We start from the raw sequence: 19,204 nt of genomic DNA on the forward strand, positions 1-19,204 counted from the left end.
TAAAGGCAAACATACAGTAAAGGTAGGAAGTCATCCACTCACAAATATGATATCAAAACAAGCAATCATGAGAAGAGGAGAGTACAAATGCAGGATATTGGAAATGCATTTGAAATTAAGAGGCCAGCAACTTAAAACAACTTTTCATATATATATATACACTCTGCTATATCAAAACCTCTTGGGAAATGCAAACCAGAAATCGACAATAGATACACAAAGAAAAAGCAACCCAAATGCAACACTAAAGATGGTCATCAAACCACAAGGGAAGAGAACAAAAGAGGAAGGGAAGAAAAAAGAGCTACAAAAACAAACCCAAAACAATGAACAAAATGACAATAAGAACATACATATTGATAATTACATTAAAAGTAAATAGACTAAATGCTCCAACCAAAAGACATAGACTGGCTGAATAGATACAAAAGCAAGAACCATATATATGCTGCCTACTAGAAACTCACTTTAGATCTAGACACCCACACAGACTGAAAGTGAGAGGGTAAAAGAAAGGTATTCCATACAAATGGAAATCAAAGGAAAGCCAGAGTAGCAATAGTCATAGCAGACAAAATAGACTCTAAAATAAAGACTGTAACAAGGACCAAGAAGGACACTGCATAATGATCAAGGAATCAATCCAAGAAGAAGATACAACAATTGTAAATATATATTCACCCAACATAGGAACGCCTCAATATATAAGGCAAATGCTAATAGCCATAAAAGGAGAAATTGACAGTAACACAGTAGTATTGGGGGATGTTAACACCCCACTTTCATCAATGGACAGATCATCCAGACAGAAAATCAATATGAAAACACAGGCCTTGAATGACACATTAGGCCAGAAGGACTTAATTGATATTTAGAGAGCATTCCATCTGAAAGCAGCAGAATACACACTCTCCTCAAGTGCACACGAAACATTCTCCAGGATAGATCACACGCTGGGCCACAAAGTGAGCCTTGGTCAATTTAAGAAAATTGAAATCATATGAAACACCTATTCCAAACACAATGCTATGAGATTAGAGATCAACTACAAGAAAAAAACTGTAAAAAACACAAATACATGGAGGCTAAACAATATGCTATAAGCAACCAATGTATCACTGAAGAAATCAAAACAAAAATTAAAAAATACCTACAAATGAAAACAAAAACATGAAGATCCAAAACCTATGGGATGCAGCAGAAGCATTTCTAAGAGGGAAGTTTATAGTGATAAAATCTTACCTCAGGAAACAAGAAAAATCTCAAATAAACAACCTAACCTTATACGTAAAGCAACTAGACAAAGGAGAACAAACAAAACCCAAATTTAGTAGAAAGAGAAATCATACAGATCAGAGCAGAAATAAATGAGAGAAAAAACAGTACGAAAGATCAATGAAACTAGAAGCTGGTTCTTTGAAGAGATAAACAAAATTGATAAACCATTAGCCAGCATCATCAAGAAAAAAATGGGGAGAGCTCAAAGCAATAAAATTGGAAATACAAAAGAGATTACAATGGACACCACAGATATACAAAAGCTCATAAGAGACTACTACAAGAAACTATATGCCTGTAAAATGCACAACCTAGAAGAAATGGACAATTTCTTAGAAAGGTACAACCTTCGAAGACTGAACCAGGAAGAAATAGAAAATATGAACAGACAAATCACAAGTCCTGAAATTGAAACTGTGATGAAGAAACTCCAACAGGGCATCCCTGGTGGCGCAGTTGTTAAGAAACCACCTGCCAAGGCAGGGGACACAGGTTCGAACCCTGGTCCAGGAAGATCCCACATGTCACAGAGCAACTAAGCCCGTGGGTCACAACTACTAAGCCTGCTCTCTAGAGCCCACGAACCACAGCTGCTGAGCCTGCATGCCACAACTACTGAAGCTCACGTGCCTAGATCCCATGCTCTGCAACAAGAGAAGCCACCACAATGAGTAGCCCATGCACCACAATGAAGAGTAGCCCCCGCTTGCCACAACTAAAAAAAGAAAGCCTACATACAGCAACAAACACCCAATGCAGCCAAAAATAAAATAAATAAATAAATTTATTTAAAAAAATTATTAAAATTTATTTTAAAAAAAAGAAACTCCCAACAAACAAAAGTCCAAGATCAGATGGCTTCACAGGTGAATTCTATCAAGCCTTTAGAGAACACTAAACACCTGTTCTTCTGAAACTATTCCATAAAATTTCAGAAGAAACATTCCCAAACTCATCCTATGAGGCCATAATCACCCTGATACCAAAACCAAACAAAGGTACTACAGAAAAAGAAAAAATAAGTCAATATCACTGATGAGCATAGACTCAAAACTCATTTACAAAATACTAGCAAAGTGCATCAAACAACACATTAAAAGGCTCAGACACCATGATCAAGTGGGATTTACCCGAAGGATGCAAGGATTTTTCAATCTCCACATATCAATCAGTGTGATACACCACATCAATGAATACAGTAAAGTCACAGAATACAAAATTAATACACAGAAATCTCTTTCATTCCTATACACTAAAAACAAAAGATCAGAAAGAGAAATTATGGAAGGAGTCCCATTTACCATCACATCAAAAAGAATAAATACCTATGAATAAATCTACCTAAGGAGACAAAAGACCTGTACTCTGAAAACTCTAAGATGCTGATGAAAGAAATCGAAAGTGACACAAACAGATGGAGAGATATACCACGTGCTTGGATTGGAAGAATCAATACTGTCAAAATGAGTATACTACTTACGGTAATCTACAGATTCAATGCAATCCCTATTAAATTACCAGTGGAATTTTTTTTTTTTTAGATTTTTTTCATGTGGACCATTTTTAAAGTCTTTATTGAATTTGTTACAATATTGCTTCTGTTTTATGTTTCGGTTTTTGTTTTTTTGTGTGTTTTTTTGGTTGCATGGCATGTGGGATCCCAACTCCCTGACCAGGGATCGAACCTGCATCCTCCTCATTGGAAGGTGAAGTCCCAACCACCGGACCACCAGGGAAGCCCCCACCAATGGCATTTTTCACAGAACTAGAACAGAACATTTTAAAATGTGTATAGAAACACAAACCCCCAAATAGCCAAAGCATACTATGAAAGCAAAATGGAGCTGGAGGAATCAGGCTCACTGTCTTCAGACTATATTACAAAGCTACAGTAATCAGTATGGTACTTGCACAAAAACAGAAATATAGATCAACGGAACAGAATAGAAAGCCCAGAAATAAACCCACACAACTATGGTCAATTAATCTATGACAAAGGAGGCAGGAATATACAAAGGAGAAAAGACAGTCTCTTCTATAAGTGGTGCTGGGAAAACTGGACAGCTACATGTAAAAAAATGAAATTAGAACAATTTTCTAACATCACAGACAAAAATAAACTCAAAATGCATTAAAGACCTAAATGTAAGACTGGATATTATAAAACTCTTAGAGGAAAATCCAGGCAGAACACTCTTTCACAGCAGCAATATCTTTTTGGATCCACCTCCTAGAGGAAAGAAAACAAAAACTAAAATAAACCAATGGGACCTAATCAAACTTCAAAGCTTTTGCACAGCAAAGGAAACCATAAACAAAACAAAAAGACAACCTACAGAATGGGAGAAAATACTTGCAAATGATGAGACTGACAATGGAATAATCTCCAAAGTATACAAATAGCTCATGCAGCTCAATATCAAAAAAGCAAACAACCCAATCAAAAAAATGGACAGAAGATCTAAATAGACATTTCTCCAAAGAAGACATACTGATGGGCAAAAAGCACATGAAAATCTGCTCAACATCGCTAATTATTAGAGACATGCAAATCAAAACTACAATGAGGTATCACCTCACACCAGTCAGAGTAACCATCATCAAAAAGTCTACAAAGTGTAGACTACAAAAATGTTGGAGAGGGTGTGGAGAAAAGGAGTCCTCCTACACTGTTGGTGGGAATGTAAATTGGTGCAACCACTATGGAGAATATTATGGGATTCCTTAAAAAACTAAAAATAGAACTACCATATGATCCATCAATCCTACTCTTAGGCATGTATCTGGAGAAAATTATACTTCCAAAAGATACATGCACCCCAGTGTTCAGTGCAGCACTATTCACAATAACCAGGATATGAAAGCAATTTAAATGTCCATTGACAGATGGATGGATAAAGAAGATGTGGTACATATATACAATGGAATATTACTCAGCCATAAAAATGAGTGAAGTAATGCCATTTGCAGTAACATGAATTGACGTAGAGATTATCATACTAAGTGAAGTAACTCAGAGAAAGACAAATATCATATGATATCACTTATCTGTGGAATCTGAAAAAATGATACAAATGAACTTAATTACAAAAGAGAAACAAACTCACAGACTTAAAATACAAACTTATGGTTACTAAAGGGAAAATGTATGGGGAGGGATAAATTAGGAGTTTGGATTCACATATACACACTACTATATATAAAATAGATAATCAACAAGACCCTACTGTATAGCAAAGGGAACTCTACTCACTATTCTGTAATAACCTATACGGCAAAAGAATCTGAAAATGAATGGATATATGTATATGTATAACTGAATCATTTTGCTGTACACCTGAAACTAATTCAACATTGTAAATCAACTATACTTCAATATAAAATAAATATTAAATTAAAAAAAGAGATTAAAAAAAGAAGTGTCTTCCAATGCAAGGATCAGATCAAAGAACATGAATGGAATATTCCTACTGGGACGATTAGGAGGATAACACATCCTTGGTAGGTGCAGAGCCTGTTCACTTATCCTCTGACTTTCCTTGTTCCCTTTCTCCACTACATCCAATTAAGCAGATAAAAACTTTGAGAAAGCTGCCTCTTCCTTCACCAATGCCAAGAAGGACAAACTCAAAGAGCCATTTTCTGTCTGTCTTCCTCTGATGTTGCTTCTTCATGTTTGAGCTATTGGGAGGAGAGACAGGCAATAAATTCTCTTAATAAAAGCACAAAATAAAAATAAAAAACAAGCCTATATGGTCAATCATGATCCTTGCTATACTTATATAAATAAGACCAATTGTATTGAATCTAGACTTATTTTGCAAACAAATTTGTCTTAATTTGGCTATCTTTGATAGAAATGAGGGTGATTTTAGAGAGAAAAATTATCTTTCGATAGAAACCAAAATACGTATTGTGGATATTAGACTCTAGTGCTATTAATTTTCCTTGAAGTTTTGTTAATTACCTGAAAACTGGACTGTATCCTGAATTTTTCTAGTTTCCTCCACTACCTGACTACAACTCTCCAAACTAGTGTTTCTAAATTTTCTCCCACCCTTTTGACTTGGAACCATTGAAACTAAAACTGCCTTTTTTTCTGAACTCCTGCATACTGAAGGTAGATATCTTAATATAAACTTCAGAGAAATCTCCACAGCAGCTCATGTTTAGACAGTCTTCTTCATTCCTGTTGCTATATGGACAACTCAGAAAGCTTACCTGAACATCTGATGGACATTCAAACTACAAAAGATGCTTTAACCCTGACATTTAGAGATCTTCTCAACTGTCTACCCTCAGAACTCAAAAACTGATATGAAATTTGCCTCAATTATTAACCATTGTTTTTTTGTCTCCATAGCAATGCCTCTTTTTATTTTATTTATTTATTTATTTATTTATTTATTTAATCTTTTTGCGGTATGCGGGCCTCTCACTGCTGTGGCCTCTCCCATTGCGGAGCACAGGCTCCGGACGCGCAGGCCCAGCGGCCATGGCTCACGGGCCCAGCCGCTCTGCGGCATATGGGATCCTCCCAGACTGGGGCACGAACCCGTATCCCCTGCATCGGCAGGCGGACTCTCAACCACTGCGCCACCAGGGAGGCCCACAATGCCTCTTTTTAAATACCTGATTGCTTGTACAGTAAGCTTAACTTCTACTTGGAAATACTGCTTTGGAAGAGAAAATTAAGGTAAAATGATCATATGGATGGACTCTAATCCAATATGACTTGTATATATTTGTTTTTTTTTTTTTTTTTTTTTTTTTTTTTTTGCGGTAGGCGGGCCTCTCACTGTTGTGGCCTCTCCCCTTGCAGAGCACAGGCTCCGGATGCGCAGGCTCAGCAGCCATGGCTCACGGGCCTAGCCGCTCTGCGGCATGTGGGATCTTCCCAGACCGGGGCACGAACCCGTGTCCCCTGCATCGGCAGGCGGACTCTCAACCACTGCGCCACCAGGGAAGCCCGACTTGTATCTTTATAAGGAGGGAATATTAGAACACAGACATGCACAGACTGAGGGGCAACAATGTGAGGACACAGCGAGAAGGTAGCCATCAAAGGAGAGAGACCTCAAAGAAACTAAACTTGATACTTTGATCTTGGACTTCTAGCCTCTAGAGCTATGAGAAAATATGTTTTTGTTGTTTAAGCCACCTAGTAGCCAGTGCGGTATTTTGTTATGGCAGCCCTAGCAAACAAATACAATCACTATTAGGGAAAAAAAATAAATCATGTGCTTTGTTATTCCAGTAGAATGATTTTAACACTGATTACTTCTTACCTTGAGATTATAAAAGACAGTGATAAACATTACTGTAGAGTATATATGAGTTGTGTCCTATGAAACAAAGGAAGTTAACAAACACCTCTCAGCTGTAGATGATGCCATGTGTTCATCTGATCAGCAAGAGGACATGAGTGGAAGGGAGAACCTTTTCTGCTTCAGACAAGCAACTTCCTGGGTTGCCCTGAGTATGACAAAGAGGGCCATTGCTTGGGGTCCAGGTCTCCAAGCAGTCACAACAGGCCTCAGGAACCCACAAGAAAACTGTGAAGGAAGAATATTACTAGCCAGGCCCATATGAATCTTTTCCTCCCATCACTGTTCTTTTGTGAAAAATTCTTCCAAATACACATTTTTGTCCCAAAATATCATGTTGGACACTCGCTACTAGGAGCAAATTTTTCTAGCATCTCTGTTGGATGAATTTTCACACTTGCAAAATCACTCAGAAAAGAGTTCATCCTCCCAACACCTCCCCTGCACCAGTGTCCCCCTAAACAGCATCTGACCACAATATGAAGGAACTTACCTCCCAGGTAAACAGGTGCTTGAATGTGATTTAATTATCTCTGCATCCTCTCCCTGGTCTCCCTGTGAAATCTAGTCACCTCTTTGCATTAAAGCATTTCTGTGAGAAGCCCTGTAAGGTGCTGGCTATTCTCAATTCTGTCCTGCTGGTTTCTCTGAAGTGCCCAGAAGCTGTCCTCTCCACACACAAACTGTTCTGACAAACTTCATTTGAATGATTTGGATTTTAATTCTCAATTTGCTTCTGTTCCTAAGCCTTAAGGCTTTTTTTTTTTTTTAACCAATTCAGAAAAAAGCATCATTAAAAAAAAGAGAAGGTTGGGCTTCCCTGGTGGCGCAGTGGTTGAGAGTCTGCCTGCCGATGCAGGGGACACGGGTTCGTGCCCCGGTCCGGGAAGATCCCACATGCCGTGGAGCGGCTGGACCCGTGAGCCATGACCGCTGAGCTGGCGTGTCCGGAGCCTGTGCTCTGCAACGGGAGAGGCCACAACAGTGAGAGGCCAGCGTACCAAAAAAAAAAAAAAAAAAAAAAAAGACAAGGCTACTCGCAGATCTAACATACTAAGCTTTAACTTAGTATGTTCTTAGGACTGATGTTTTCCAAGGAACAAACTTTCTTGTTTCCTGGGCAATAATAAAGGTTTGTTATAAAAGTTAAGTACAAAAAGTGAGAAAAAATAAAAATAGTGGTATCTTCACAGTTGAGTTTTTAACATATTTTCTGATACATGTAAAAAGAGAAAAATTGGCAAAATGAGTACCAACATTTTTAAAAATAAGAATTAAGCCTAAATCCCTGGATTTACCAATTTTATAAAATAAGAAAGTAACATTTTATAAAATACAATTTTATGAAATATGATTTTATAAAATTTGTTTAGCTAAGTAACAAATGATTTGCCCACAATACAGATTTAGCTGGTGGAGTCCAGGGGGCACATTCTACAAAATAAATTTATTGACACTGTAAAGGGTTACTAGCATAAAATTGTGGTGGGAATAAAAAGGGCAGTGACCTTCGTCCTGAAGTTTAGGAGTGATCCCTGAATTGAGAGATATCTGAGTTGAAGTGGTCACTGGAAACAAATGGTAGAGACAAATCACAGAGAGCAGACTGTATCAATTCCAGCTTCTGGACTCAGAGAAGGAAGGAAGAGCTTCAGATTTCATTGCAGAGAATGAGGCTGAGAAACTTTAAAATCAGATGCTTTTTCCCAGATCCAGGGCGCCAGCTAATGCACAAAAATGCTTAAAGCCACATAGGTATGTCACCTTTATTTCCTAGAGAAGATGTTAGCATTTTCTAAATCCTCATCTACCGTGCCTGGCATGCATTATTTTATAGCTTTCTGGAAGTTTCATCAGCGCCACTGGTATATCTGTAGTACGATGTGTCTGTGGAGAGTAGAGAATGCAGGTCCGGGCTGGGGGCAACGGACTCTTCTAGCTACCACAGTGAGTGGTGCCCCTGCAAACCTGAGTAAGGAAGACAACTTGCCTTTGGGTGGGTAGTGTTACAATCTGCATGTCTAGGGGCACAAATGTAAAGACTGACCCTGTTCTGGGAATGATTATGATTCTGACTGACCTCAAAGGGGTAATTATGAAACCCCTGGATCATCAGGATCTGGATGTTCCCTACTTTTTCCATGGTGTGATCATGACAGAAAGTGTGGCTGTAGATATCTGGGAACATTTCCAGAAATGTCCTCCTATAGGAGTTAATTATAAAGTAAATGTGTATAAAACAGAAAATAATATTGAAACCTATCAAGGGGAGTAGATCTTAAGGGTTAATATTGTAGATGGACTACTTTGGAAACAATCTTTTTCCCTTGGAGTATTAAGAAGTCATCGCATAATTGCCATCTCTCCACATTTTGTTCTAGAGTGCCTGGTTTCTTGATATCAGTGTGAGACCTGTTTTAAATAAAAATCTATTTGTAAAAATCCAGATCTGTAATATGTTCTAAATATCATTGTAGTGTCTTTTAACTCTAGATTAAAAATCACTTCATTTTCAACAAAATATTTTGATGTAAACATCAAATGTTTTGAAAACAAAGGGAATCTGTTTTTGTTGTTTTCTCTTTTATCTAATTTTTGTATCCATTTTGTCTGGGCATATTAAATGGTAAAAATATTTATAAGATTTGCACTAGGTGAATCTTCTTAAAAAGAAAATACGGAAGGCCACAGAGTCTGGGAATATTAATATCTTTTTAATAGATTGATCCCCCTTGATTTCTTATTCTGGAGTAAAGGTACAAGTTTTTCCATGAAAATTAGACACACAAATCATCTGACACAATGTACGACAGATGGAAAATGGTTGATGGGAATTTTGCTTTAATGCACATTGTTCATTGTAATTTTGCCCAGCTTAATGAACTGTGAATTAATAATGAGGAGCAACACATTCAACGTATTATAGTAATAAAGTGCTTTTATGGACATTTTTCATGTTTCCAGACTTTCTTGGCCACCCTGAACAATCTTAACTCAAAGGATTAAAAAATAATCGCTTATTTAACTGTGTTAAAATAGTCAACTTTGAAAAGGATATTTTCCTGTATGAACTTTTTCCTAATTGATCCCATTTGGTTCTGATCAGTAAACTTACCTGAGTAAGCTGCACTATTGAAACAAAAGTGATCTGATAGAGTCTTAGATGACATACGGGACCAGAGTCCATTGCTTTCTGATTCAACGACATAAAGGAGTAAAGGGAAAAATTAATAATTATACATTGTTTAATTAGGAGAATAGAAAAACTAAATTTCTTGTAGAAATAAGCCCAAAGAGTCCTCGTGTCAGCCCTGCTCCTCTTAAAAGACCGTGACGCTGTAATACCAATGGATAATCTGGGAGACAACCAGCTGTCATTAAGATAGATTTTACCAAGGCAAGGGCAATAGGTTGCTTATTAGCAGTGAGAAATCAGTAGTCTTTTCGAAGTGTACCCTTTGGAAAGTGTGAGATATATAATAAATGAAAGCCTTTCATTATTCACTGTTATAAGCCAGATGTAGATTAAATGTACACTACCTTCAATTCAGATATTAAGATATCCTTCCCTCAGTAATTTTATGAGGTAACATGTAGAATGTCAACCATAGGCTAAGTCATATATTTTATAATCTTTCAAAAATTTTTTAAGCAATGTGTTAACCCTATAATGAATATAAAATGGATCCTAACTGCATGTCTTAGAAAATGTGCATTTCATAGAATTATTTAAGAATGAATCCTTAATAGCCCATCTTTTTAAGTATGTTAGCTGAACGTTATGATTGTGTGATATCATTTTAGGGCATTACCACATTTTAAGAAATAAAATAATATTCAGAAGCATAATTTTGCCAGAATGTAAAATTTAAAAGCAGAAATTTGACTTGTGAAAAATCCTCACATGATTATTGGCCTGTTAAAAAATAAAGCAAAGCTCACAAACCTAATGCAAGCTATTATGTGCAAAATAATGTGCTAGTTACACAGCCCTCTGGGAAGTGAATGTGAGTCCGGATGCTTCTTTCTTGGTTTATTTCATTCCTAGAGTACCTTTGTTGCAGTTTTTTCTTATGTTCCCAAAGGAAACAAGTAAGCCATCTCAAGTTTAAGCTTTGTCCTCAATAAAGTAAAAAATGTGCCAGATACCATTTGACTGGATGATAACTAAAACTGGACAAATATTTTCTCTCACTGGAGACTGACAGTGTTTTAGTTGTGCTTAACATTTGTGATTCTCCTAAAAAAAGGGTACAAATGAAAACTTATGGTTACCAGGAGATAAGGGGGGAAGGATAAATTGGGAGATTGGGATTGGCATATACACACGACTATATACAAAATAGATAATAATAACCTACTGTATAGCACGGGGAGCTCTACTCAATACTCTGTAATGGCCTCTATGGGAAAAGAATCTTTTAAAAAAGTGGACATATGTATATGTATAACTGGCTCTCTTTGCTGTACACCTGAAACTAACACAAATTTGTAACTCAACTATACTCCACTAAAAATCTTTTAAAATAAAAAAATAGAGTACTACATGCATTTCTAAGAAATAAACATTATTTTCTTCATTCTTCTAAAATAAATAAAAATAAAATAATGTAATATGTGATTTTCAAGCTAATGAACACCTAAGAATGAAATTTGAAAATCTACATTTGGAATGTATAATTCCTTTGTTCAGAGGCAGTGACATTACCAAAGAACAAAACTTCTCAAACATTTCCCCATTTAGAGTAATGCTGACAGTGAGTGTCTGGTGGATCTCAGAGGGGCACAACTGATAATATATTTATCATGCTGCCAGTTTGCTAAGTGGTTTCATATTCACTAAGAAAGACTTGTCAATGGATACTGAAGAATAGATGTGAGGTCTCTGTGAGGTCTTTGTGCCAAGTCTCTGTGTGTTGTCTCTGGGTGAGATCTCTGTGTGAAGTCTCTGTATGCGGTCCCTTTGGAAGGTATCTCTGGGAAATCTGTTAAATCTGGGCTAGGTTTCTGTCTGAGGGTCTGTGAAGCAACATGAGGTCCCTGTGTGAGGTGTCGGTATGTGATCTCTGAGAAAGGTGTTTGCGTGAGAAGTCTCTCTTGGGAGGTGTGTCTGTGAAGTCTTTGTGTATTGTCTCTGGGTCTCTCCATTTCTTTTTTTCTTTTGGTCTCTCAATTTCTTGTCTTACTGTACCTTATGGAAGACGGAGCAGCAAGAGAAGGGCAAAGGGACTTGCTTCTTTCTGTTTTCTTGCTGTTCCATCAGCATCACCTGTCTGTGGCACCCTCCCAGCAGGAGCCAGGGGGGTCCAAGTCCAGCTTCCCCATATTCCCAGAACTCACTTCTGGGTGCCCCTGAGAGCACCCAGCAGCAGCCAGGCTCAGGTCCCAGCCCTGTCATCTCTTTCCTCTGGGTACCGACCCCTCCCACAAGTCCTGGCTCCACTCTCACTGCTCTGCCTATTCTGGAGGCTGCCTTGGGAATTGGGGCCCAGAGGTAGGGCCTGGCTCCAGGGAGAAACCAGGGGTGTGAGCAGTCCTGTGCTCACTCTGCCCCCTCCACCCCAGGTCACAGCAATTCCACGTGTTGAGGGGCCTGACAGGGATGGGGGATGGGGTCCATTTCTGTTGTCATCTGGATCAGGGGCATCAGCTAGAACAGAAATCTCCACAATGAGAAAGACACCACCTGGAGCTGTGTCCACCATGAGCCTTGCACATGGCAGGAAGCACCAAATCACTCTAGAGAAATTCTTCCTCGTCTCCCTGCTTTTCCATATGGATGGGGGTCAGGAGACAAGAAAAGCTGTGCCAGAAGCAGATCAGTGGAACACCCCTGGATTGCACCCTGCCCCATCCACTTTGCACAGGTCACCTCCACACCACCACAAATCCTGTCTGATTGCTTCTTCACCTGCCAGGCTCTGGGGTGATCAAGGACTGGGAGACAGGCAAGGCTTACTACACAATCACAGGCCAGTCCCCACCTCTCCCCTGGAGCAGTCCTTGGGCCATGTGTTTATGTGAAGGTCACCAGACTAGGAGTCACATCCCAAGTTCCCTAGTCCTGGCTTTTACACCTATTGTTAACTTATCCTTCCTAAAAGTCAAGAGGTGAGGATGTGTAAGCTTATTAAATATAGTATTAAGAGATTAACCTTCCCTGATTTGCTTTACTTCTATAAGTTTGACCTTCTGTTTTGACCTAAAGGTGGTTTCTCTAGGTCTGTGATCTTAGAGTTGGAATAGGGTAGAGACCCTGGGGTGGGGCCATGATGAGCTACTGGACCCTTAACTTTTCCTCCCCTTTAGGCCTTTAGATGGTGCTTGTATGTCAGGGGGCTGCTCTTTCAGAACTGCACATTTATGGGAATCTGGTACCACTTTGCCTCCTTCCTTCGATCCAGGGATTTTTCTACACCTACATCCCACCCTAAATTCACAGTGTTTGACCATCAGATAGTTACTACCCACAGTCACACCCCTATTCCATTCATCCAAAACTCCTTCTCTGGGGTTAACATAGAGTGGAAGGTAGGTGACCCATGAACATAGCCATTCATTTATATGGGACTGGACTCAACACAGCCCTCAGCAGCCTCCCTGATACTCCCCCCACCTACACACACAGAGCTGGAAATGCCATCCTTGTTGCTGCTCTAAAGTCTAGGAAAAACAGAGGTGGGGGAGGGTGATGCTGTACATTTTATTATGCCTAAGCTAAAAGGGGTTCATAGGGCATATCTCAATCCCAGCCTTCAGCAGAGAGAGAAGGAACTCTTAAGAGCAGATGTTGGATATTCCCTACCAAGAGATCCAGGGGCAAGATTTCTCCTGTTTCTGAACTCAGAGCCCATACTCTATTCCCCCCAAACTTCCATCCACTTGGCTCTGACACTTCCTGGAGCCTGAATTGCAATGTCCGGCCCTATCGTGTAAACCTATCCACTACAGTTGCATAAAGTTCAAAGTAGCATAGAAGAAGGAGAAAGACTGGTTGAACCAGGTCCTTGGGTGTGGGTTTCATAGGTTTTTCCCATCTCATTGTTAGAGTAATTTTGGTTTGTGTAATGACAGTATCATAAGGTGCAATGAAGGGACACGAGACAAGGAGCAAGCTTGTGATGCTACTGTCCACCTCCCTCCATGCCCCTCCCTTCTAGAAGACAAAGTGCACAGCACAGACAGCAGCCATTACACTATGTTTTTATTAGAAAAAAAAATCTGTATATATATATATATATATATATATATGTATTGGGGAACATTAAATATCTTGGATGTGCTAATGAGAAAATCATTTTCTCTACATGGACTGAATTTTTACTTGGAGATATGTTTTCCTACTAAAGGGAAGACTAAAGAAGGATTTTACTGTCGACCAGGCAAGACACCTCCCCAAAGATGACAATGCCTTGGACAGTGTTGATGGCGGGCTGGGGCACCTGGACTCTTTGGCCCATACTGGCAGGTACTAACTGGAAACAAACTCTTCTTGGGGGGCAAGGATGGGAGGCACCTTAGGCCCAGCTGCTCATCGTCGAACCTTACACTTTTCAAACTATGTTGGTGTCTGACTTCCCTTTCCCTGATAGAACAACTCTGGCCCTTGGAGGTGGCTTTATGACCACAGGCTGTAGAACCCATCATTCTCCCTTGCTCTGGGTAGGAGGTAAGCCTATGGTAGCAGAAGCACCCACATACTGGGACTTGGAATTCCAGTTTGTGTTCATTTAACTTTGTGGCATGAAGTCCATGGTGAATTGCTCTTTTTTCTTCTGGGATCTGTCCAACAGCTCTCATGCGTGCCTGACCCTCAGCAGTCTCACTCTTCAAGGTTGATCTGCTTTTGACTGATCCGTGACTCTGGGCAGTGGCTGATATGGGCTTTTTTTTTTTTTGCAGAGCATCTCGACCATTGACTTTTTTCTTGGGGAAAATCCACTTTAAAAATAGCCTCATCCTTTTTCTGAAGAGGCTTTCTGTAGGGTTATGTTTCTTCTCTGGCATGAGCTGGAGACATCGGCTCCCAATAGAGTCTGTTATTCCCCTGACCTGGGCAGGGCGGCTCATACTTCCAGCTTGAGAGGTCCCTAATTCTTTAAACCTTTCTTCATGCTCTCCTGGTTTATGCCTCCTACAGTCCTCTCTTTTGTAAGTAGGGGCAATCATCTTGCTCTGGCTCTTCCATGAGTCTTGGAGTTTTGAAGTTTTGGGCTCCTGCTGCCCTAGGTGGCTCCTTTGGGCTTCCATAAGGCCACTTGGCTCCTGGGAAGCTAACCTGTCTCTGGTGGGGACTCTCTGGGGATGGCACTGAGGCACCTGAGAAGCCAAGTTGTCTGCAGCAAGGAACCTGTGTTTGGGAAAGTCCTGAAGCTGGTTGTCTGACTGTACCTTTACTTTGGAGTTAAACTCACTAGCAACCTCCATGTTAAGGCATGGCTCACCTGGATGTTGGAAAACAGACAGTCTAGGTAGTAGGAAACTTCTACTGGCCCCTGGCACCTCTAAACTCCTCATATGTACATTTGTGGTTTGGGATTTTGTCAACACTTTGGTTTCCAAGATAACACTAGACTGTGGTTGAAGAGCAGGAGACGCCTTGGCCTCCACAGCCTCCCTGGCCTCTTCACCTCTCAAAGATGGGGATCCTAAGTTCACCTCCATCACTGTTACCCTATGGCAGGGGTCTCGTGAGGCCTGACCACCACTCTCCTCTCTTGGCTCATTCCTGACCATTGCTGAAATTGGACCTGGCTCTAGGCTGTCCCTCTTGACCCCTTCCACACTCTCACTCTTCCAGGTTCTGCCCACAAGGCTGAGTGTGAGGGACTGAGAAGGTGGCCTGTCCTCCTGTCCAGTCAGAGAAGCCTTTGAGGGCCCATGGTAGTCAGCAGATGGAATCGCTCCCAGGGCACTCTGGATTTCCTTACACACAGCTGAGGGGGCAAGGAGAGGCCTCTTCACGGTAGGAACTGACTCTTCTGTTATCACCTTCTCTCCTGAATGAGCCTGAGGAGGTTTCTCCAGGAACTCAGCACACTTGACTTTTGAGTGGGACCCAGATACACAGGTGGCTGAAGGGGAAGTGGCAAACTGTAGAATGGTGGAGGGTTGGAACTTTTTCGACTTAAAGAGATTTATGGGCTTGAGGACCTTGAGGGGTCGGGTCCACCTGTGCTTTACCCAAAACCTTTTAATATGTGCTTCCAGTACCTCTCGAGTGTCTGGATCAGGGAAGGAAACCCTACAGGAGGTGTTCATGCAGGGTTCCCAACCCTTCAAGCAGTATCTTCCACAGGCTCCAGCAGGCACTGCTTTGCACGTCTCACCAGGAGGGTCTGGACATGAGAGCTGATGAAAGTTGCCCTTGCCAGGAAGCCTCCCCAGGCAGCTGTAGGAGAGCAGATGGGGCCAGGATGGCTGGACAGGACAGGCAGGGGTGGGCACCTGCAGCCCAAGAACCCTCCTCTGCCCCCACACTGACTTCATAATGCCCCTGCTCTCCTTCACCCTAGGGCTTTAGCCACGCCCTCCCATGGCTCCCCCTTCCAGGGCTGGGGTCACATTAGAGGCTCGGGGAGGAAGGACGACCCAGGAGAGAAGGGGAAAGATTCTTTACCTTTGCAGAAGTGAAACCAGGTCGTGAGTCCCCTCCAGTTCTTCCAGGCAATCTCTGAAAGCTGGAAATCAGGAGACTGGGTCATGGTGGTGAAGGCAGAGGCCTAAGAGCCTTTCAGGAGGCTGAGTGCAATGGCCCTTTAAGGGAAATCTTTGGAGGATTAGACTCTGGAGCCCAAGTATCAGTGTCCAAGGCCACATGTCCCTGACAGTGATGGTAAGTCTCACTTGAAAAGGGTTTGTCCTTTGCAAAGTGCTTCCACGTTCATTAGGCTCTGTTAATTAGGCTCAGGCTCTGTTTCCTGAGGAATAAGCTCTGCCACTGGCATTCTCAGAGACCGTGAAGCTGGGGCCTCAGGACTAGGAGAGATGGAAGCTAACTCTTGGGTCACGCAGGGCTGAATGGCAAAGGCTTACCTTTCAAAGATCCACTTTTCTTCCTACTCCTGCTCCTCCCCTTCAGCTTTACTTGATGCTGAGAGATAAGAAAAAGTGAGGGGCTAACACCCAACTCTCACTGTCCTCTATCTAGGCAAGCTGTGTTCATGAACAACATGACTTTCTACATTTAACTAAAACTCTGTGGGGTTTTTTCCCCTTTTACTTATTTTTAAAGTGGATAACAATCTTTTCAGTTTTTCTTCTTTGAAGAGTGCAAAGAAGGTTTTTTTTTTTTTTTTTTTTTTTTTGGGCAGGGGGGTATTCGGGCCTCTCACTGTTGTGGCCTCTCCCATTGCGGAGCACAGGCTCCGGACGCACAGGCCCAGCGGCCATGGCTCACAGGCCCAGCCACTCCGTGGCACGTGGGATCATCGCGGACCGGGACACGAACCTGCGTCCCCTGCATTGGCAGGGGGACTCTCAACCACTGCACCACCAGGGAAGCCCAAGAAGGATTTTTTAAGTTTTAATCACCATAGATTTCTTCTGTCACTGTTCCTCTGATCAAGAAACACACACATTCTCAGACCTAAATGCCCACGTGAGCTTTGTCAGATAGGATTCTGCTTCCCAAGGCCAGACCTCTAGTCCAGCCTCTTCTCTCAGGCTCTCAGGGGCTCAGCCCCAACACAGAGGAAGGTCTCACTTGAGACACCCGCTGTGGGAAGGTGGCTGGTGAACCAGGGCTCAGGGGTCAGCCTTCCTGCAGAGATTGAACTCTTAGTAATCCAGTCCTTAACCATTAGTCACTGCATTTGGCACTTGCCCTGGAGCCCTCTACCATACCTGAACTCCTGGTCTAAGATCTTAGGCTAGAAATCCTCATGCCCACTCTAACCCCTCTCTGGCCTGGCTTTTCCCTAGAAGGATGATGTTCTATACTTTTCTGAGAGTTCCCATCTCAGGAGTCTCTCTACGTGGTTTAGAAAAGTGGAAATAAGAATAAGAAAAAAAGAGAGAATCTCTGCTGGGATTAAGCCAAAGGTTTCTTACCTTCCTGATGTTTCCATGTTTCCTAGGTGGTGCTAAGAATAGATTACTCTGGAAGCAGTGGAGTAACATTAGGAAGAGCCCCAGTCCACACAGGAATCCAAGGATGATATCAATCACCCAGGAAGTTGGGCTGGATCTCAGCCAGATGGCAACAGTGTTTTTCAAAGAAAAGAGATTCTCCATCTTCTGAACTGCATTGCTGCCCTCAGGCAACAGAGCACTGGGAGTTTGCTTGATGGCAGAACCCCAGGCCTGCATCACAGAGCTGTGGCCTTGTCACAAAGGGCTCCTGAGTGTGGGGGAGGGGCAATAAGAGAAATAGGCTGAATCACTGCCCCTCCTTCCCATCCAGACCCACAGACACCTGCACCCTCCTGGGGCTTCCAGATCCCTCCTTCCAACTACTCTCATCCTGTCAGAGAGACCTTAGCCAATTTTCTCTTCATTCCATCTGGAACCTGGCTCCTTCATCCATTAGAGACCTTTACTTGAGGCCCACCAACTTGATAACTCTTGAACATCTTAAGCTGACCCTGGAAGACTAGCTGTTTCACAGACATTTTTACTCAGGATTTCCTTTGTCCTCAGCTCCAACTTTCCCGCATCATGTTTGTGTCTTGTGTAAACCCAGGGATAGAACTTGAATTTCTTTTACACTTATTTAGTTTTGTGAATTTTGAATAGTGTATGTTTTGCCTCATTTTCTATCAGAGGGAACTACACACAAAAATTAAAATAATTTATTTTTCAAAATTCATAAGTATGAAAGAATTATAAATAGCTATGTAATAGGGAAGAACAAATCTGCCTCCACATGAGATCTTTTTTACTTTAATCTTTATGCTTTGTTGCCTGAGCTCTGTCCATCCCTGTGATCCAGGCTGGCTCTGCACTTTTTGTAAAACAATGTTGCCTAGAGCCTGAAATATACAGGATAGACTATTTCTAAGGCTCTGACTTTTAAGAGCCCATTCATGGAGATAAAAAGTTGCAGAACAGAGAATAATAATTGTTTTCTTGGAGGTTTACAGGAACACATGACCTGACCAGGATCTGACCCATCTGGCCAGCCTCTAGAACAAAGGATCCAACACCAAGATATTTGCAACAATTAGTCATGCCCCTCCCTCACCTTGCCTTTAAGAAGGCTTTGCTGAAAGCCTTCAGGGAGTTTGGGGTTTTTCCTGGGCATGAGCCACATGTCTTCTTGCATGGCACTGTGTAAACCTTTCTCTGCTTCAAACTCTGATGTTTCAGTATTTAGCCTCACTGTGCATCAGGCACACAGACTTGCATCTGGTAACAGTTAAACCTTCAAATGATGTTTTTGTAAGTTTGTAGTGTTTATAATTCTGGAGTTAGTAAATCTTTAAACTGCACAAAAACTTTTGGGACACACTGCAAACACGCACACACACACGTACTCATTTTCCTTAGCCAATCTAGTACTTTCAAATCCAATAATCCATACTTTTCTACTTAAAAAAAAATCTTTCATATGTTGTCTCAACCCAACTTCTTAGTTTGCAATGATAAGACAGTCCCCA

General features: G+C 41.3%; 1 protein-coding gene across 1 annotated transcript in view; it reads right to left on the reverse strand.

The window, feature by feature from the left end:
* The window catches only part of LOC308611234 (putative spermatogenesis-associated protein 31C2), a gene marked incomplete at its 3' end in the record, with an annotated part of 31,979 nt that extends 15,261 nt beyond the window's left edge, over nucleotides 1-16,718 (reverse strand). The window contains exons 1-3 of the mRNA XM_081260100.1: nucleotides 16,641-16,718; nucleotides 16,225-16,285; nucleotides 15,174-15,996 (exon numbers count right to left, since the gene is read on the reverse strand). Of these exons, the coding sequence (XP_081116226.1) occupies nucleotides 15,174-15,866 (693 nt within the window). The 5' untranslated portion in view covers nucleotides 15,867-15,996; nucleotides 16,225-16,285; nucleotides 16,641-16,718. The remainder of the gene's footprint in view (nucleotides 1-15,173; nucleotides 15,997-16,224; nucleotides 16,286-16,640) is intronic.
* Nucleotides 16,719-19,204: the final 2,486 nt, after the last annotated feature.

The sequence above is a fragment of the Mesoplodon bidens genome (assembly GCF_964165515.1).
Source record: "Mesoplodon bidens genome assembly, contig: HAP1_SCAFFOLD_329, whole genome shotgun sequence".
NCBI classification, from domain to species: domain Eukaryota; kingdom Metazoa; phylum Chordata; class Mammalia; order Artiodactyla; family Ziphiidae; genus Mesoplodon; species Mesoplodon bidens.